Source organism: Pelophylax lessonae (genome assembly GCF_965119305.1).
Source record: "Pelophylax lessonae genome assembly, chromosome: 9".
NCBI lineage: Eukaryota > Metazoa > Chordata > Amphibia > Anura > Ranidae > Pelophylax > Pelophylax lessonae.
This window is the reverse complement of record NC_138776.1, coordinates 29,005,207-29,027,100: the sequence shown is the minus strand read 5'-3', so window position 1 is coordinate 29,027,100 and position 21,894 is coordinate 29,005,207. Positions and strand designations below refer to the sequence as shown.

The window sequence follows — 21,894 nt, the reverse complement described above, 5'->3', positions numbered from 1 at the left end:
TCGCACTTTTTATGGGCGGAGTTATCCGCACGATCGTCCATCCAATCAGAGTGAAAAGAAAATTCAAGAAAGATGGGCGGTGAGTATTTTACTCTGTAACCAATAAGCCGCTAAGGGGCGTGCAACATCTTAAATCGAGCCAATTGTAATCGCGCAATGTGCATTCCTGATCCGCCCCGATAGTGAGTGAAGCCAGTGTTCATTGGGTGGACGGGGGTGATCGCAGCCAATAGTCTCCAGCGGGGAGAGGGATTGGCTGTAGCGGGCAGTTTGAATATCGCTGTATAGTAGTGTCGATCGGAGCGGAGCTGTGTGTTCGGAGAGTGCGAGGTGAGCCCGGCGACCGGGGATATCAGCCCGATTATGTCTGCACTGGGGGAGGAGGAGGACATGGCATGGAGGAGATGGGACTGTAGGAGAGGAGGGTGACATGGCATGGAGGAGATGGGACTGTAGGGGAGGAGGAGGACATGGCATGGAGGAGATGGGACTGTAGGAGAGGAGGAGGACATGGCATGGAGGAGATGGGACTGTAGGAGAGGAGGAGGACATGGCATGGAGGAGATGGGACTGTAGGGGAGGAGGAGGACATGGCATGGAGGAGATGGGACTGTAGGGGAGGAGGACATGGCATGGAGGAGATGGGACTGTAGGAGAGGAGGACATGGCATGGAGGAGATGGGACTGTAGGGGAGGAGGAGGAGGACATGGCATGGAGGAGATGGGACTGTAGGGGAGGAGGAGGAGGACATGGCATGGAGGAGATGGGACTGTAGGGGAGGAGGAGGAGGACATGGCATGGAGGAGATGGGACTGTAGGGGAGGAGGAGGACATGGCATGGAGGAGATGGGACTGTAGGGGAGGAGGACATGGCATGGAGGAGATGGGACTGTAGGAGAGGAGGAGGACATGGCATGGAGGAGCTGGGACTGTAGGGGAGGACATGACATGGAGGAGATGGGACTGTAGGAGAGGAGGAGGACATGACATGGAGGAGATGGGACTGTAGGGGAGGAGGAGGACATGACATGGAGGAGATGGGACTGTAGGGGAGGAGGAGGACATGGCATGGAGGAGATGGGACTGTAGGGGAGGACATGACATGGAGGAGATGGGACTGTAGGAGAGGAGGAGGCCATGGCATGGAGGAGATGGGACTGTAGGGGAGGACATGACATGGAGGAGATGGGACTGTAGGAGAGGAGGAGGCCATGGCATGGAGGAGATGGGACTGTAGGGGAGGAGGAGGACATGGCATGGAGGAGACGGGACTGTAGGAGAGAAGGGAGGACATGGCATGGAGGAGATGGGACTGTAGGGGAGGAGGAGGACATGGCATGGAGGAGATGGGACTGTAGGGGAGGAGGAGGACATGGCATGGAGGAGACGGGACTGTAGGGGAGGAGGAGGAGGACATGGCATGGAGGAGATGGGACTGTAGGAGAGGAGGAGGCCATGGCATGGAGGAGATGGGACTGTAGGGGAGGAGGGTGACATGGCATGGAGGAGACGGGACTGTAGGGGAGGAGGAGGAGGACATGGCATGGAGGAGATGGGACTGTAGGAGAGGAGGAGGCCATGGCATGGAGGAGATGGGACTGTAGGGGGGGGAGAAGGACATGGCATGGAGGAGATGGGACTGTAGGGGAGGAGGAGGACATGACATGGAGGAGATGGGACTGTAGGGGAGGAGGAGGACATGACATGGAGGAGATGGGACTGTAGGGGGGGGAGAAGGACATGGCATGGAGGAGATGGGACTGTAGGAGAGGAGGAGGCCATGGCATGGAGGAGATGGGACTGTAGGAGAGGAGGAGGCCATGGCATGGAGGAGATGGGACTGTAGGAGAGGAGGAGGACATGGCATGGAGGAGATGGGACTGTAGGGGAGGAGGAGGAGGACATGGCATGGAGGAGATGGGACTGTAGCAGAGGAGGAGGACATGGCATGGAGGAGATGGGACTGTAGGAGAGGAGGACATGGCATGGAGGAGATGGGACTGTAGGGGAGGAGGAGGAGGACATGGCATGGAGGAGATGGGACTGTAGGGGAGGAGGAGGACATGGCATGGAGGAGATGGGACTGTAGGGGAGGAGGAGGAGATGGGACTGTAGGGGGGAGGAGGACATGGCATGGAGGAGATGGGACTGTAGGGGAGGACATGACATGGAGGAGATGGGACTGTAGGAGAGGAGGAGGACATGGCATGGAGGAGCTGGGACTGTAGGGGAGGAGGAGGACATGGAGGAGATGGGACTGTAGGAGAGGAGGAGGACATGGCATGGAGGAGCTGGGACTGTAGGGGAGGAGGAGGACATGGAGGAGATGGGACTGTAGGGGAGGAGGAGGACATGGCATGGAGGAGACGGGACTGTAGGAGAGAAGGGAGGACATGGCATGGAGGAGATGGGACTGTAGGGGAGGAGGAGGACATGGCATGGAGGAGATGGGACTGTAGGGGAGGAGGAGGAGGACATGGCATGGAGGAGATGGGACTGTAGGAGAGGAGGAGGACATGGCATGGAGGAGACGGGACTGTAGGGGGGGGAGAAGGACATGGCATGGAGGAGATGGGACTGTAGGAGAGAAGGGAGGACATGGCATGGAGGAGATGGGACTGTAGGAGAGGAGGAGGCCATGGCATGGAGGAGACGGGACTGTAGGGGAGGAGGAGGACATGACATGGAGGAGATGGGACTGTAGGGGAGGAGGAGGACATGACATGGAGGAGATGGGACTGTAGGGGGGGGAGAAGGACATGGCATGGAGGAGATGGGACTGTAGGAGAGGAGGAGGCCATGGCATGGAGGAGATGGGACTGTAGGGGAGGAGGAGGACATGGCATGGAGGAGATGGGACTGTAGGGGAGGAGGAGGCCATGGCATGGAGGAGATGGGACTGTAGGGGAGGAGGAGGACATGGCATGGAGGAGACGGGACTGTAGGGGAGGAGGAGGACATGGCATGGAGGAGATGGGACTGTAGGGGAGGAGGAGGACATGGAGGAGATGGGACTGTAGGGGAGGAGGAGGACATGGCATGGAGGAGACGGGACTGTAGGAGAGAAGGGAGGACATGGCATGGAGGAGATGGGACTGTAGGGGAGGAGGAGGACATGGCATGGAGGAGATGGGACTGTAGGGGAGGAGGAGGACATGGCATGGAGGAGAGGAGGAGGACATGGCATGGAGGAGACGGGACTGTAGGGGAGGAGGAGGAGGACATGGCATGGAGGAGACGGGACTGTAGGGGAGGAGGAGGACATGACATGGAGGAGATGGGACTGTAGGGGAGGAGGAGGACATGACATGGAGGAGATGGGACTGTAGGGGAGGAGGAGGCCATGGCATGGAGGAGATGGGACTGTAGGGGAGGAGGAGGACATGGCATGGAGGAGACGGGACTGTAGGAGAGGAGGAGGCCATGGCATGGAGGAGATGGGACTGTAGGGGAGGAGGAGGACATGGCATGGAGGAGATGGGACTGTAGGGGAGGAGGAGGACATGGCATGGAGGAGACGGGACTGTAGGGGAGGAGGAGGACATGGCATGGAGGAGATGGGACTGTAGGGGAGGAGGAGGACATGGCATGGAGGAGACGGGACTGTAGGGGAGGAGGAGGACATGGCATGGAGGAGGACATGGCATGGAGGAGACGGGACTGTAGGGGAGGAGGAGGACATGGCATGGAGGAGGAGGAGGACATGGCATGGAGGAGACGGGACTGTAGGGGAGGACATGGCATGGAGGAGATGGGACTGTAGGGGGGAGGAGGACATGGCATGGAGGAGATGGGACTATAGGGGAGGAGGAGGACATGGCATGGAGGAGATGGGACTGTAGGAGAGGAGGAGGAGGACATGGCATGGAGGAGACGGGACTGTAGGGGAGGAGGAGGACATGGCATGGAGGAGATGGGACTGTAGGAGAGGAGGACATGGCATGGAGGAGACGGGACTGTAGGGGAGGAGGAGGACATGGCATGGAGGAGATGGGACTGTAGGGGAGGAGGAGGACATGGCATGGAGGAGATGGGACTGTAGGGGAGGAGGAGGACATGGCATGGAGGAGATGGGACTGTAGGGGAGGAGGAGGACATGGCATGGGGGAGATGGGACTGTAGGGGAGGAGGAGGAGGACATGACATGGAGGAGATGGGACTGTAGGAGAGGAGGAGGAGGACATGACATGGAGGAGATGGGACTGTAGGAGAGGAGGAGGACATGGCATGGAGGAGATGGGACTGTAGGAGAGGAGGAGGACATGGCATGGAGGAGATGGGACTGTAGGGGAGGAGGAGGACATGGCATGGAGGAGATGGGACTGTAGGGGAGGACATGGCATGGAGGAGACGGGACTGTAGGGGAGGAGGAGGACATGGCATGGAGGAGATGGGACTGTAGGGGAGGAGGAGGACCATGGCATGGAGGAGATGGGACTGTAGGGGGGAGGAGGACATGGCATGGAGGAGATGGGACTGTAGGGGAGGAGGAGGACATGGCATGGAGGAGCTGGGACTGTAGGAGAGGAGGACATGGCATGGAGGAGACGGGACTGTAGGGGAGGAGGAGGACATGGCATGGAGGAGATGGGACTGTAGGGAGGAGGAGGACATGGCATGGAGGAGATGGGACTGTAGGGGAGGAGGAGGACATGGCATGGAGGAGACGGGACTGTAGGGGAGGAGGAGGACATGGCATGGAGGAGATGGGACTGTAGGGGAGGAGGAGGACATGGCATGGAGGAGATGGGACTGTAGGGGAGGAGGAGGACATGGCATGGAGGAGATGGGACTGTAGGGGGGAGGAGGACATGGCATGGAGGAGATGGGACTGTAGGGGAGGAGGAGGACATGGCATGGAGGAGCTGGGACTGTAGGGGAGGAGGAGGACATGGCATGGAGGAGACGGGACTGTAGGGGAGGAGGAGGACATGGCATGGAGGAGATGGGACTGTAGAGGAGGAGGAGGACATGGCATGGAGGAGACGGGACTGTAGGGGAGGAGGAGGACATGGCATGGAGGAGATGGGACTGTAGGGGAGGACATGACATGGAGGAGATGGGACTGTAGGAGAGGAGGAGGACATGGCATGGAGGAGCTGGGACTGTAGGAGAGAAGGGAGGACATGGCATGGAGGAGACGGGACTGTAGGGGAGGAGGAGGACATGGCATGGAGGAGACGGGACTGTAGGGGAGGAGGAGGACATGGCATGGAGGAGACGGGACTGTAGGGGAGGAGGAGGACATGGCATGGAGGAGACGGGACTGTAGGAGAGGAGGAGGACATGGCATGGAGGAGATGGGACTGTAGGAGAGAAGGGAGGACATGGCATGGAGGAGATGGGACTGTAGGAGAGAAGGGAGGACATGGCATGGAGGAGATGGGACTGTAGGAGAGGAGGAGGACATGGCATGGAGGAGACGGGACTGTAGGGGAGGAGGACATGGCATGGAGGAGACGGGACTGTAGGGGAGGAGGAGGACATGGCATGTAGGGGAGGAGGAGGACATGACATGGAGGAGATGGGACTGTAGGGGAGGAGGAGGACATGGCATGGAGGAGATGGGACTGTAGGGGAGGAGGAGGACATGGCATGGAGGAGATGGGACTGTAGGGGAGGAGGAGGCCATGGCATGGAGGAGACGGGACTGTAGGAGAGGAGGAGGCCATGGCATGGAGGAGATGGGACTGTAGGGGAGGAGGAGGCCATGGCATGGAGGAGATGGGACTGTAGGGGAGGAGGAGGACATGGCATGGAGGAGATGGGACTGTAGGGGAGGAGGAGGACATGGCATGGAGGAGATGGGACTGTAGGGAGGAGGAGGACATGGCATGGAGGAGATGGGACTGTAGGAGAGGAGGGAGGACATGGTTGCCCATGCTCCACAGCACTTTTGTCTTCCCTCCTCTCCTGCCAGCTGCTGCGGGCACACAGGGGATCTTTTCACAATCGAAGGCAAGAGAAGGGGCCGGTAAATATATCAGGTAGGCTATATGGGGCCCTGGGATTTCTTACAGCAGCCCTGGGCACACTGTACCGGTCCTTTATATGTGGCCTCCTCCTGTTCCATAGAGCTGTAATGAAGGTAGATCCATACAGCAGAGAATGTGTTGGAGTCTTAGCCGGACTTCTCTCTAACCCAAGTTCTTATTGCAGTTCAATATTCACAAAGATGGGAGCAGCAGAGTCCAGAGATCAGGTGACCCCTTCCCGGCCAATCCAGAACCGCCATCTCTCTCGCGTGACTGATCCTCGCTCGCCTACCGCTGGCATCATGAGAACTCCAATTGAGGTATAGTTTATGGGTTCTCTTTTCCTTCCATTACAGAGAAACTATTGCATTGCCTGTTCAGAAGAAAGTGACGCCTGCTTATCCTCCCCAATCCCAGTACTCCTCCTTGTTACATTGTTCTTCTACAAGCAGCAGCAGAAATCCAATCTTGCAGAGGGAGAGAGCGGTTGGGGGGGGGGTTCAATTACAGGAACCGATCCCCGTGAGTCTCCCTGCAACAGCTGAAAGCCGGCTTCTCCTCTCTCCTGCCAGCTTTAGCTGCTGCAGGGGAGACACACAGGGGATCGGTTCCTGTATTTGAACCTCTCCCCAACTGCGTACTCACACTCTGAAAGATTCAAATCCATGGAGGAGATGGGACTGTAGGAGAGGAGATGGGACATGGCATGGAGGAGATGGGACATGGCATGGAGGAGATGGGACTGTAGGAGAGGAGGGAGGACATGGCATGGAGGAGATGGGACTGTAGGGAGGAGGAGGACATGGCATGGAGGAGATGGGACTGTAGGAGAGGAGGGAGGACATGGTTGCCCATGCTCCACAGCACTTTTGTCTTCCCTCCTCTCCTGCCAGCTGCTGCGGGCACACAGGGGATCTTTTCACAATCGAAGGCAAGAGAAGGGGCCGGTAAATATATCAGGTAGGCTATATGGGGCCCTGGGATTTCTTACAGCAGCCCTGGGCACACTGTACTTCTCCATCCCATGTTGGAGAACTGTAACGCAGGCTAAACCTGTTTAGTCGTACTTGTTGTTTTAATAAAGATTATTGTTTTATAAGTACGGCAAACACAGCATGAAGGGAGTTCACATGATGAGTAAATATTATTTAGGCTACGGGATAGGTATACCAAGATGGCCGCCGTGTTCGGTCGCAAAGTAGGTACACCAAGATGGCGCCATCCCAGCCTATAAAAAGACCGGGAGTAGAGATGGACGGCACGCTCCAGATGACGTCGTATGACGAAACGCGTAGGGCGTGGTTCACGTACGTCTATACGTCACTTCCGGGAACGGTGGTTTGAGCCGGTGGAACGCGGAAGCGGTCCGGCAAACACCTCTCCAAGCTGATAGTGAACTCCCTAACTGTGAGTGGATGCTACGTTTGTTTGTCTGAACATAACATATGCTACGCAATGGAGGCTTATCCTTTATTTTAGTGACCGAAGAAGTGTCGAGGTATCGGCCAAAAGAGTGTGGTAAGCAGCGGTGTTTTCGGTGAATCACCTACCGACACCATACTTTGTTTGATTTTTTAATCACTACACGGGGTTTTGGCAATATCAGCACTTGGCACTTTATTTGCATAAGTATATGCATAACATATGATGTTTACAGTATGATATATAAGGCACAGCCCATAAACAGCACGTAGCACTTTATATATTTTTATATATTTATATTCATTGCGTGCACCTTTAGCACTATATGCACTTTCTATTTTGCACATGCACGTTTTATAAGTGGTAGCGCCGGTCCCAACATTTTTTGCAATTCTTTCAGAAGAAAGTGACGCCTGCTTATCCTCCCCAATCCCAGTACTCCTCCTTGTTACATTGTTCTTCTACAAGCAGCAGCAGAAATCCAATCTTGCAGAGGGAGAGAGCGGTTGGGGGGGGGGGTTCAATTACAGGAACCGATCCCCGTGAGTCTCCCTGCAACAGCTGAAAGCCGGCTTCTCCTCTCTCCTGCCAGCTTTAGCTGCTGCAGGGGAGACACACAGGGGATCGGTTCCTGTATTTGAACCTCTCCCCAACTGCGTACTCACACTCTGAAAGATTCAAATCCATGGAGGAGATGGGACTGTAGGAGAGGAGATGGGACATGGCATGGAGGAGATGGGACATGGCATGGAGGAGATGGGACTGTAGGAGAGGAGGGAGGACATGGCATGGAGGAGATGGGACTGTAGGGAGGAGGAGGACATGGCATGGAGGAGATGGGACTGTAGGAGAGGAGGGAGGACATGGTTGCCCATGCTCCACAGCACTTTTGTCTTCCCTCCTCTCCTGCCAGCTGCTGCGGGCACACAGGGGATCTTTTCACAATCGAAGGCAAGAGAAGGGGCCGGTAAATATATCAGGTAGGCTATATGGGGCCCTGGGATTTCTTACAGCAGCCCTGGGCACACTGTACTTCTCCATCCCATGTTGGAGAACTGTAACGCAGGCTAAACCTCGCCCAACTACAGCCATGGCCAAATGTTCTGAGACCGACACAAATATTAACCACTTGCCAACTGCTCACATGGAACGTACTGCGGCAAAGTGGTTCGTTATCGTCCAGCGACGTAGGTCTACGTCACTGGGCTCCTCCCCTTGTGGCCGCCGGAGGCTCGCTCACGCTGTATTCAGTCACAGCGGGAGTCGGGCCAGGGGAGGAGCGGCGGTGATCACCGCCGCTCTTCCCCGATCGTCGGGGATCGAGTGTGGAGATCCGCCTGCTTGTGTAAACAGAGCGGGCGGATCTCCTAAGTGACAGGGAGTGACAGATTGCAGGGTTCAGCATAGCTAAACCTGCGATCTGTCCCTGTGTCACTCAGTCACCTCCCCCCACACACACACGTTAGTAAGCACCAGACATAAATTAACCCCTTGATCACCAATAAGTTAACCCCTTCCCTGCCAGTGTCATTTTTACAGTGACAGAGCATATTTATAGCACTGATTACTGCAGTAATGTCACTGGTACCCCCAAAAGTGTCAAAAATGTCAGTCAGGGGTCTGATCTGTCCGCCGCAATGTCGCAGTCCCGCAAAAAAAAACGCAGATTGCCGCCATTACTCGTTAAAAAAAAAAAAAAACAATAAAAATGACCTGAATCTTCCATGTAGTTAGTAGCTGTGATAACTTATGCGCAAACCAATCAAAATACGCTTATTGTGATTTATTTTATTTTTCCCAAACATATATGTAGCAGAAAACAAATTGGCCTAAAATGTAACATTTTTGATTTTTACTTTTTTGTTTTTTTGGGGGGGGGGGGATTCGTATTAAAAAATGTGAAAAATGTTATTTTTTTCAAAATTGTCGCTTTTTTTTGTTTATCGCGCAAAAAATAAAAATCGCACAGGTGATCAAATACCACCAAAAGAAAGCTATATTTGTGGGAAAATAAATAATTTGGGTACAGCTTCGCACGACCGCGCAATTTTCCGTTAAAATAACGCAGTGGCGAATCGCAAAATATGGCCTGGTCAGGAATGGGGTAAAATCTTCCGGTCATAAAGCGGTTAAAAATACGCTCATTGAGAATTTTTTTGTCAGACATGTAGCTAAATACATTTTGGCCTAAATATATGACAAAAATTGGATATTTTTTAACTGTCAAAGTACAAAAATATTGTTGTTTTTCAAAATTGTCGTTTTTTTTTAATTCATATCGCAAAAAATAAAAAGCGCAGAGGTGATCAAATACCACCAAAAGAAAGCTCTGTTTGTAGGAAAAAAAGGACGTAAATTTAGTTTTGGTACGGCGTTGCATGACCGCGCAATTGTCAGTTAAAGTCGCACAGTGCCGAATCGCAAAAAGTGGCCTGGACGTAAAGCAGGAAAATCCTCCGGGGGTAAAGTGGTTAATATTCACAAAGTCTGCTGCTTCAATGTTTTTGGGTCTTTTTGTCCCATGTTACTGTGGTATACTGAAGTATAATTACAATAATTTCATAAGTGTCAAAGGCTTTTTTTGACAATTACATGAAGTTTATGCAGAGTTAATATTTGCAGTGTTGACCCTTCTTTTTCAAGACCTCTGCAATTCCCCCCGGCATGCTCGCAATCAACTTCTGGGCCACCTCCTGACTGATGGCAGCCCATTCTTCCACAATCAATGTTTGGAGTTTGTCAGAATTTGTGGGTTTTTCTCTTACGTCCTCCGACAGTCACCGCCCACTGATTCAGTCTTCACCAATGGGTATTGACTTCATATCCATAGGAGCAAGCTAGAAGTCAATACCCATTGGTGAAGACTGAATGAGTGGGCGGCGACTGTCGGAGGATTCAGAGAAAGGAATTTTATGGTGAGGTTTTACAAAAATTCTGTTTTTTGTTTACCCGCCTTTTGAGGATTGACCACAAGTTCTCAATGGGATTAAAGCGGTAGTATCCCGTTTTTTTACACTTTTACCTACAGGTAAGCCTATAATAAGTCTTACCTGTAGGTACGATTAATATCTCCTAAACCGGCACGGTTTAGGAGATATTTGCAGTGCATGCAGCTGCTCACGCGAGTGGCGCATGCGCTCTGAAGGTCTGGGGGGACCTTCAGTTTTGCTTGCCGGGAGCTTGCCGGAAAATCACTCCCGTGCGCATGCGTGGGAGTGACATCATCGCGGCTCCGGCCAATCACAGCGCCGGAGCCGCCGAACCCGGAAGAGACGCTGAGGGATCATGGCAGCGCCTGCAGCCATGTCCGGGGGTCCGTGTCGGGGCTTCGTTATAAGGTAAGTAATACATAACGAGCGATGCATGCTAGCTCATTATGCCTTTGTCTTGCCGGGTTTTTTTTTTTTTTTTTTTTTTGGGGGGGGGTTTACAACCGCTTTAAGGTCTGGGGAGTTTCCTGGTCATGAACCCAAAACTTCAATGTTTTGTTCCCTAAGCCACTTGGTTATTACTTTGGCCTTATGGCAAGGAGCTCCATCATGGTGGAAAAGGCATTGTTCCTCACCAAACTGTTCTTGGATGGTTGGGAGAAGTTGCTCTCGGAGGATGTTTTTGTACCATTCTTTATTCATGGTGGTGTTCTTAGGCAGAATTGTGAGTGAGCCCACTCCCTTGGATGAGAAGCAACCCCACACATGAATGGTCTCAGGATGTTTACTGTTGGCATGACACAGGACTGATGGTAGCGCTCACCTTTTCTTCCCCGGACAAGATTTTTTTCCCCGATGCCTCAGCCCCGGTTCACACTACTGCGTGTGCGGGGTTCGCATGTCATGTCAGAGCGCACTGCTCCGACATGACATGCGATCAGCTGTGCGGTGCGAGTTTAGCCATACAGTTTGTATGGCTAAATTCGCATCGCACCCGCAGCAAACACGCACAGGAGGCATTTTTGCTGCCGCATCAGGATCGGATCGAACAGCCGTTCACACTTGTGCGATCCGATCCTGTGCGAACTGCACGATCGCACTGCGATATGCGATCAAACTGGGGGTGTCATTAACATTGACACCCCCAGCGGATCGCATATGGCAGTGTGAACTGCCGGGGGTGCGTGTGCGATGCGGGAACAGGCTGCGAATTCGCAGCCTTCCCGCATCGCATCAGTGTGAACCGAGCCTTAAACAATCAGAAAGAGGATTCATCAGAGAAAATCACCTTACCCCAGTCCTCAGCAGTCCAATCCCTGGACCTTTTACAGAATATCAGTCTGTACCTGATGTTTTTCTGGAGAGAAGTGGCTTCTTTGCTGCCCTTGACACCATGCCATCCTCCAAAAGTCTTCTCCTCATTGTGTGCAGATGTACTCACACCTGCCTGCTGCCATTCCTGGGCAAGCTCTGCACTGGTGGTGCCCCGATCCCGAAGCTGAATCAACTGTAGGAGACGGTCCTCGCGCTTGCTGGACTTTCTTGAGTGCCCCAAAGCCTTCTTCACCAATGCAGTGGAAATGTGTTTTTTTTTTTTTATGGATTAAAGCGGTTGTAAACCCTAAAACATAAAAAAAAAAAAAAAAAAAAAAATAATAAACCTGCAAGACAAAGGCATAATGAGCTAGTATGCATCGCATACTAGCCCATTATGTGTAACTTACCTTAGAACAAAGCCCCGACACGGACCCCCGGACATCGTTGCGGGCGCTGCCATCATCCCTCGCCGTCTCTTCCGGGTTCAGCGGCTCTGGCGCGGTGATTGGCTGGAAGAGACGGCTCCGGCGCGATGATTGGCCGGAGCCGCGATGACGTCACTCCCGCGCTAATTGAAGGTCCCCCCGGACCTTCAGAGCGCATGCGCCGCTCGCGCGAGCGGCTGCATGCACTGTAAATATCTCCTAAACCGTGCCGGTTTAGGAGATATTATTTGTACCTGCAGGTAAGCCTTATTATAGGCTTACCTGTAGGTTAAAGTGCCAAAAAGCGGGATACTACCGCTTTAAAGCAGCCTTTCTCGACTTTCAACACAGAGGAACCTTTTTAAAATAAATTTCTGGTCTCGGGGAACCCCTGCTAAAAAATGAAAAATCTACAACTCCTGATACATTAGTGTACAGTCAGTGGGAAGAATGCTCCTTACTCTGTCATCATTGGGAAGAATTACCCCCCCTTACAGATAGCTAAAAGGAACAATGGTGTCATTGCAAATTTATCTGAGAGGCAGAAATTGGTAATTTCTCAAGGAACCCCCAGCAACCTCTGGAGGAACCCTGGTTGAGAGACCCTGGATTAAAGTATAATGACTAAAGGCAACCCCCCCCCCTTTTTTCTTTTTTTTTTTTTTTTTTTTTTTTTGATAGAAGGTTGAGGATCTAGGCCAGTGATGGCGAATCTTGGCACCCCAGATGTTTTGGAACTACATTTCCCATGATGCTCATGCACTCTGCAGTGTAGATGAGCATCATGGGAAATCTAGTTCCAAAACATCTGGGGTGCCAAGGTTCGCCATCACTGATCTAGGCCCTCTGTCTGTGCTCCTGTTAGGATGAATCCCCACCCTCACATCTCCCCATTTATTTGTCCTGTTTACCATTTTCATTGAAAGTAAAAAAAAAAAAATCCCAAATTACAAGACTCTGGTCCGGCCACATCTGGAGTATGCTGTCCAGTTCTGGGCACCGGTCCTCAGGAAGGATGTGCTGGAACTGGAGAGAGTCCAGAGAAGGGCAACAAAAATAATTAGGGGAATGGAGGGCATCAGCTATGAGGAAAGACTACAAGCACTGAACTTATTCTCTCTGGAGAAGAGACGATTGAGGGGGGATATGATATCAATGTACAAATACTGTACTGGCGACCCTAGCATAAGGAACAAACTATTCAGAGAAAGGGAATACAATAAGACACGTGTCCACTCACTAAAACTAGAGGAAAGGCGGTTTAACCTTAAAATGCGTAAGGGGTTCTTCACTGTAAGAGCGGTAAGGATGTGGAATTCTCTTCCACAAGCAGTGGTATCAGCAGGGAGCATCGATGGTTTCAAAAAACGATTAGATGGGCGCCTTAAAGACCACAACATACAGGGGTATACAATGTACGGTTAGCAGCAAACACACACACACATCATAGGTTGGACAGGTCTTTTTTCAACCTCACTAACTATGTAACTTTTTGGTTATTCCCAGAAAAGTATCTTCTAATGGGGACACTATTTCTAGTGAGCTGGGGGTCCCCAAAGAAATTCCCTTAATTTGCAGGGATTTCCCCTCACTTCCTGTTTTGGCTAGGAGACAGGAAGTGAAGAAAAATCTCTGCAATAGAGCAACAAATGGTGAAAAAAAAAAAAAAATATGACGGGTTGTAACCCTCCCTTACTCTATCCAAAATGGGGGGTGTTGGCTATAGTTCTATTTTAAGTTAATTTTTCCATGGCAAAGAGGGACTTTGAAATTCACTGTTTTTATAACATTCTGGAGTATGTGCAAATTGCCATAAAGCACTGAAGCAGCAGACGTTTTGAAAATGTAAAAATTTAATGTGTCATTTTAAAATCTTTTGGCTACAGCTGTATATGCAGGATTTTTTATGTGGCTTAAAATAAAATCGACCTGATACACCAGGTAAGGAAATTAATAAAAAAAAAAAAAATAAATGCATTTAAATATATAATTAAATCTTGACTGGAGTTCAGCTTTAGGCCCCTTTAGCACTTGTACGGCTTGAAAGACGCATGACTTGAAGCAATGCCAGTGTAATCCTATGGACCTCAAGTCACATCGAAGTCAGACCATAGTAGTGCAGGGACTACTTTTGAAGTTGCACAGAAATGAACGGCATCAGAAATCATGGGGTAACGACTTGTCATGCGACTTTGCAGAACAAGTCGCACAAGTGTGAAATGGGCCATAAAAGAATTGTACTTCCAATTTGCAACTGACAGTTCTTCATGCAAAGTTGCACCTTTTTATCGCTCTGCTTGTTTGTTTGTTTTTTTCCTGCAGGATAAAAAATAAATTCTCTCTGAAGTCAGATGGGGGGCAGTAGAGGGTCGGGTACTGGTGGGGGCTATGGGGGCAGTAGAGGGTCGGGTACTGGTGGGGGCTATGGGGGCAGTAGAGGGTCGGGTACTGGTGGGGGCTATGGTGGCAGTAGAGGGTCGGGTACTGGTGGGGGCTATGGGGGCAGTAGAGGGTCGGGTACTGGTGGGGGCTATGGTGGCAGTAGAGGGTCGGGTACTGGTGGGGGCTATGGTGGCAGTAGAGGGTCGGGTACTGGTGGGGGGCTATGGGGGCAGTAGAGGGTCGGGTACTGGTGGGGGCTATAGCAGAAGGCCAGAAGATTATATAGCAGGTTTACCTTCAGTTTTAAACCTCCAGGGTGGGGCATGTAGGTGTTCATGTGCAATCCTTTCCCCTGGCAGGTGAAAGTTGTTCATGAATAATAAATTGCATCTGACAGTTTATACATTGTATTCTAAATATTTTGTTCCTTTAAAATGATAGGTCTGACTGCTTTATCTGTTTAGGTCGGAGATTCTCCAAAGCGCACAATCATGTGTGAACAAGACGAGGAGGAGGAGGAGGCAGTGAAGCCCACAGAGACGGCAGACCCCCGCTCCCCAACACATGGGGTTGTGCGCACCCCTTTAAGACCATCTTTACATGGTGAGTGAATGCAAAAAAATGACACTTTAACCACTTGCTGAACCCCCCCCCTAGAACATTTACTGCTTCGGGGGGAGGGGGGGGGCACGCTGCTATATATACACAGGCAGTCCCTGGGTTACAAACAAGATGGGATCCTTTCATGAATAAAAAAATAAAGTTCCAGTTCTTCCTTTTTTTTTTTTTTTTCTTCTTTTTCCTTTTGTGTAATGTGAAAGATGTTGTAAATTGATATCTAACACGTCATACTTTATAATTGCGGACACTCCTGGAATGGCGCCAAAATTCGGTACTTAAAAATCTATATAGGAGACGCTTTAAAAACTTTTACATGTTACCTGTTCAGAGTCAGAGGAATTCTGCACACATTCCTGCAATGCACAAATGTCTACCTAGGGAAGACGTTCAATGGAATGAATTCAGAGGTCTGGTTGCTAAATATTCTCTCTAATAAAACATACAGGTAGGCCAATCAGATTGGTTATATTTTTTTACCTGAAATGTCACTTTACATCAGGGGTCCCCCAATCAGAGTCCCCTTTACATCAGGCATTTTCTCCCCCCACCCCCTCCACGGAGTCCACTGTTACATCAGGGGTCCACATTAGGAGTCGTTTCTGCGCCCCCCCCCAACTCTTAACACCTCTTTAAAATGAGGTGTCACCCCCCACTCGGAGTCCCCCTTTAGATCAGGCTTCTTCCACAGTCGCCCCCCCCCCCCCAATCAGATTGGTTATATTTTTTTTTTACCTGAAATGTCCCTTTACATCAGGGGTCCCCCGATGAGTCCCCCTTTACATTAGTCATCTTCTCCCCTCCACGGAGTCCACCGTTACATCAGGGGTCCACATTAGGAGTCGTTTCTCCCCCCCAACTCTAACACCTCTTTAACATGAGGTATCACCCCCCACCCCCACCACCCGGGAGTCCCCCTTTAGATCAGGCTTCTTCCACAGCTGCCAACTGGGAGTCGTCGTCGTCGCCCCCCCCCCTTACAGCATGCATCTTCCCCCCCCCCCCCAACGCCCTAATTCCACTTGGAGTCCCCCTATTACATCAGGCGTCTTCCAGTCCCCTTTAAAATCATGGTCTCCCCCCCCCCCCCCCCCCCCAAATACATCAGAAGTCCCCCCTTTACATCAGGCTTCTAATACCAACCCACCCCCAACTGGGAGCCCCCCTTATTTCAGCTATTCACCCCCCCCACCCTACTTGGTGTCCCCCTTTACATCAGGCTTCTAATACCAATACCCCCCACCCTACTCCGGGGTCCCCCTTTACATCATGCTTCTAATACCAACCCACCCCAACTGGGAGTCCCCCTGGTTTCAGGTATTCCCCCCCCCCCCACCCTACTAGGGGTCCCCCTTTACATCAGGCATCTCACCCCCCCCCCCCCCCCCCCTAAGGGGAGAGAGGAAGGACAGTCTGCTGGCTGTCTATTGCCCCCTGCAGGCTGGGGGGAGGAGACAGCCTGATCCTCCCTCCAGTAAGAGTCAGCAGCCGCTCCTTGTAGCAGGAGTGAAATTGGCAGGTGCCCGCTTGGCCTCACCCTTGTACCCGCCCTATGTATTGGTATCACTCTGTATTAATGGCTGCGTATGTCTCTTGAAAATATGTGAAAAGCTTGGGACCATTGAAGCGAGGGGTGAGCAGTGAGGGGACATTGCAGAACTGCTTTCTGAAGTCACCACGTGGGAATCGGGGACATTTCACTATGTTTAATAGGGGGAAGGCGTGAGGAAATCAGCAGACTATTTTATACAGTGAAATTACACCACATTTGATTGAAATTGGGTGGTAAAATTTCTGATGTAAAAATAAATGTACTTGACTTGCTCTAAAACATTTGATGTCTTTTTTATTATTCAGATTCCTTGAATTTTCTGGCAAAGCAGCTAAGTGAGGTGTTTGTAGCAGAGGATTCTGGGATTGTGGAAAGCCCAGACGCTATTGTTGAACCTCCAGCTCCCTCTTCTGAAGAGCAGGCAGTGGGTGACCAAACCTCCACACCCCCCTCTAGGGCAGAGGAGATCGAGGAGACAGCAGTGGAAAGCCCGGTTTTCCAAGCTCCAGTACCGGCAGAGCCAACTCCACCTCCTGTACAACAGCAGCAGAAACAACGAGGCAAATCGCCGCACGGTTCCGGTAAGATTATGGCAAACCCTTTACCAACAAAAAAAAGGGAAGAAGACACAAGTCTGCCAGTACTGTCCTTCCATGTGGTCTGCTGCTGGAGTCAAGGGGCACACCTGGGGTGACCTTCCAAAGTTTACATACTGATGCCCGAATGGCCAAGTTCTGTAACCTGGCCCTGTTAGGTGGAATAATGGCGCTTTTCCACTGCATGGAACCGACTGGTTCGGCTCGCTTTTGTGCTTTTCCACTGCTGGTACCTCATGGTATGGTACGGCAGCAATTTTCCACTGCATGGAACTGAACGGTACGGCTCTCAAAAACGGTACCACCTCGATTGTGGTTCCAAGAGGTACCATACCCGGTACCATATCCCACAATCCTTTGCATGCAGTCACTACTAGCCACTGATTGGTCAGAGAATCGTTGTTATCCCACCCACTTAACTTTAGTACTACTTTAGTGGAAAAGCAAACCGTACCGAACCGTTCCAACACCGTACCATGCGGTACCAGCAGTGTAAAAGCAAGCAGGGCCAAGTAGAGCCGAGCCAGTACTTGCAGTGGAAAAGTGCCATAAAGTTGCACTGGAGGTACACTATATATCTCCAAAAGTTCCTTAACATCTGACCATCTCTCTTATTACCTTGTTGGTAATCCCATTTCAAAAACCATGGCCATTAATATAGAGTAGGCTTCCTTTTTGTAGCTTTAACAGACTCCACTCTTCGGGTCAAGGTTTTTTAGGATTTTGAAGAGCTTCTATGGGAATGTGTGCCCATTTCAGCCAAAAGAATATTTTATTAGGCTGGATATTGATGTCTGATTAGAAGACTTGGCTCACAGTTGGCATTTTAAAAAATCCCAAAGGTGTTCAGTAAGGTTCAGTTCCTCCACACCAAACTCATCAAACCATGTGTTTATGGGACTGGCTTTGTACACGGGGGCACAGTCCTACTGGGAGAGAATAGGGACTACGCCCCCCCCCAACTGTTTTCACAAATGTAGTGCAGTGTACTGTATGTTGGAGCATTGCCAGAAACACTCAGTCATTTAGGAGAGGTGACCACATAGTTTTGTCCATATAGTGGATCTCAGCCTTGGAATTAATGCTTGACAGAGAAGGCAAATCATTCATCTAAATACTCCTTACAACTTAATTTTTCTCAATTTTTTTTTTTTTTCTATTGAGGTCCTTTTTTTTTTTTTTTAGTACAAATGGCACTTGGGTCCTTGTAGTTATTCAGTGCAAATGGCAGTGACCTATAGCAGCCAATAAAATTTCAGCTTGCTGAATCACGATTTTGTTCCAGGTTACTTAATTTCAAACAATGTAATTTGTTTTAAAGATGGTGGACCTAGTTCTGCCTGTGGCATTTTTTTATTTCTTATTTTTTTATTTCCCTATTTTCCCAGGTTCCAAAAACATTCGCCAGCGTCCTAGGAAAGCCTTAATGACTTCGGTCCCTGGCCGCTCCCCACTGAAAATCTTACAGGAGGACAACAGCCCCAGCACTGCTGTACAGAACAGACAGGTACGTGTCATAGAGGAAACAGACACACTAATAACATATCTGTTCAACCAACACCGGTGTTTGAGAGTCTAGTGAATGGATAGGCTGCATTCCCAGTGATGTCGCCTTCCTCTCTTTAATGTCTATGGTCTCTAGTGATTGGACAAGTTGCATTCCCAGTGATGTCACCAATCTGTAGGGAATGGATAGGCTGCATTCCCAGTGATGTCGCCTCCCTTTCTTAAATGTCTATGGTCTCTAGTGATTGGACAAGTTGCATTCCCAGTGATGTCACCAATCTCTAGTGAATGGATAGGCTGCATTCCCAGTGATGTCACTGGTCTCTAGGCAATAAATAGGCGGCATTCCCAGTGATGTCGCCTCCCTCTTGTATATGTCTATGGTCATATATGTCTATAGTGATTGGAGTACTTGCATTCCCAGTGATGTCACTGGTCTCCAGTAAATGGATAGGCTGCATTCCCAGTGATGTCACTTCCCTCTTTTATAAATGTCTATGGTCTCTAGTGAGTGGACAAGTTGGATTCTCAGTGATGTCACCGATCTCTAGTGAATGGATAGGCTGCATTCCCAGTGATGTCACTGGTCTCTAGGAAATTGATAGGCTGCATTCCCAGTGTTACATAGTAGGTGAAGTTGAATAAAGACATTAGTCCATCCAGTTCAACCTGTGTAGGTGTGTGTGGCCGTAATAATTTCCCATTCCCCTGAATGTTATGATCCTTGAGATGTACGTCCAAGAGTCTTTTAAAGCGGTTGTAAACCCAAAAACGCAAAAAAAAAAAAAAAAAAAAAAAAGAAACCTGCAAGACAAAGGCATAATGAGCGAGTATGCATCGCATACTAGCTCATTATGTATTACCTTAGAATGAAGAATGAAGCCCCGACACGGACCCCCGGACATCGCTGCGGGCGCTGCCATGATCCCTCGCCGTCTCTTCCGGGCTCTGCGGCTCCAGCGCTGTGATTGGCCAGAGCCGCGATGACGTCACTCCCGCGCATGTGCGCGGGAGTGATTTTCCGGCAAGCAAAACTCAAGGTCCCCCCCGGACCTTCAGAGCGCATGCGCCGCTCGCGTGAGCGGCTGCATGCACTGCAAATATCTCCTAAACCGTGCAGGTTTAGGAGATATTAATTGTACCTACAAGTAAGCCTTATTATAGGCTTACCTGTAGGTAAAAGTGTAAAAAAGGGGGATACTACCGCTTTAAAAGTGGCCATACTCCCTGCAGTTACCACCATTTGTGGTAGATAATTCCAAATTCTTGTAGTCATTACTGTAAGGAACCCCATGCGTAGCCTGAGGTTAAAACGCTTCTCCTCTAATCGCATTGTATGGCCTCATGCATTCCTTGCGACTGAAGATGCTGAGATCACCATTGAGGTATTTATAAATCGCTATCATGTCCCCTCTCAGGCATCCCTTTTCTAGGGAGAATAAATCAAGCGCTTGTAAGCACTCTTCATAATTGGGGTCCGCTAATCCAGTGGTCCTCAACCCTGGCGTACAGGGCCCACTACCAGGCCAGATTTTCAAGATAACTGAAATACATCCCAGGTGATATCATTTGCTGCTCAGTGATTGCAGTACTCTAGTCTGCATCTCCCCAAAGTAATACCTAAAATCTGGCCTGTTAGTGGGCCCTGTAGGCCAGGGTTGAGGACCACTGTTCTAATCCCCTAATTAGTTTAGTTGCCCTTCTCTGGACTCTTTCCAGCTCCAACACATCCCTCCTGAGGACTGGCGACCAGAACTGGACAGAATACTCCAGTATTTTATACTGGATAGGATTATAGTTTTATCTCTGGAATACATCCCCTTCCTTATGCATGCTAATATTTTGGCAGCTGCAGCTTGACCTTGCATGCTATTGCTAAGTCTTTCTTCTACTAAGATGTCAGTAAGTGATGTCACTTCCCTCTTATAAACGTCTATGGTCTCTAGTGATTGGATAAGTTTCATTCCCAGTGAGATCACGATCTCTAGGGAATGGGTAGGCTGCATTCTCAGTGATGTCTCTGGTCTCTAATGAATGGATAGGCTGCATTCTCAGTGATGTCACTGGTCTCTAGTGAATGGATAGGCTGCATTCTCAGTGATGTCTCTGGTCTCTAATGAATGGATAGGCTGCATTCTCAGTGATGTCTCTGGTCTCTAGTGAATGGATAGGCTGCATTCTCAGTGATGTCTCTGGTCTCTAGTGAATGGATAGGCTGCATTCTCAGTGATGTCACTGGTCTCTAGTGAATGGATAGGCTGCATTCTCAGTGATGTCTCTAGTCTCCTTTTTATAGGTCATTGGTCTCTAGAGATTGGACAAGTTGCATTTTCCTGCAATGTCACTGGTCCTTGAAGAATCATTCTAGACCGGGGCAGGCAAACTCCGGCCCTCCAGTTGTTTCAAAACTACAAATCCCATGAGGCCCTGCAAGACTGTGACTGTCACAATCATGACTCTGGCATGATGGAACTTTTAGTTCCACAACAGCTGGAGGACCAGAGTTTGCCCAGTGCTCATCTAGATATGAAATGGCTGCACTCCAGGGCATGATTACCAATATTTCATGCTTTTTTCTTACCTTTTGAAAAGGTGATAAACTGTATGGATGTTTGTTACCAAACTTGCTGTTAAGGATAACTGAGCTCCTGTCTATATGAAATATCGCCTTTCTTTTCTTCCGCAGATAAAGAAGATCTCCTTCCATTCTGATACGCCATCGTCTGCACGGAGCCTGAAGATCTCTCATAACAGCTGGGAGATGTCCTATAACAAGGAGAACACACAGTATACCCACAGCGAGAGCTAAACTTCCACCCCTCATCTCTATAGAGGATGTGTATATGGACTGAATATATTCTCCTTCCTGCATTGCCCCTGCTGCATGCAGACCCCTTGTACACTACTAGTGTAAATATTTCTGCTACTTTTCTGTCTGTGATTTTTTTTCAATGTTGGACCAAAATAAACCTGATTTTATCTAATGTGACATGAGTGGCAGTCTACCGGCATCACAGAGGGGTCAATTCATGACAACCCTTTAAATCATTGTACCATTGTCACTGTCCACCACAAGATAAGGATACAGAAAACTTGGCTGTCAAACATTGAAAATAAGCTGGCTTCATGGTTGAAGTGGGCCAAACCCCCCCCCCCCCCCCCCCCCAAAA

General features: G+C 50.1%; 1 protein-coding gene across 1 annotated transcript; it reads left to right on the top strand.

The window, feature by feature from the left end:
• Positions 1-6,165: 6,165 nt before the first annotated feature.
• CDCA3 (cell division cycle associated 3) lies at positions 6,166-21,533 on the top strand (the record flags this gene model as incomplete). Its single annotated transcript, XM_082268813.1, has 5 exons — positions 6,166-6,296; positions 14,917-15,055; positions 16,928-17,203; positions 18,607-18,725; positions 21,411-21,533. The coding sequence occupies exons 1-5, from the start codon at positions 6,177-6,179 to the stop codon at positions 21,531-21,533; spliced, it is 777 nt and encodes a 258-aa protein (XP_082124939.1). The 5' UTR covers positions 6,166-6,176.
• Positions 21,534-21,894: the final 361 nt, after the last annotated feature.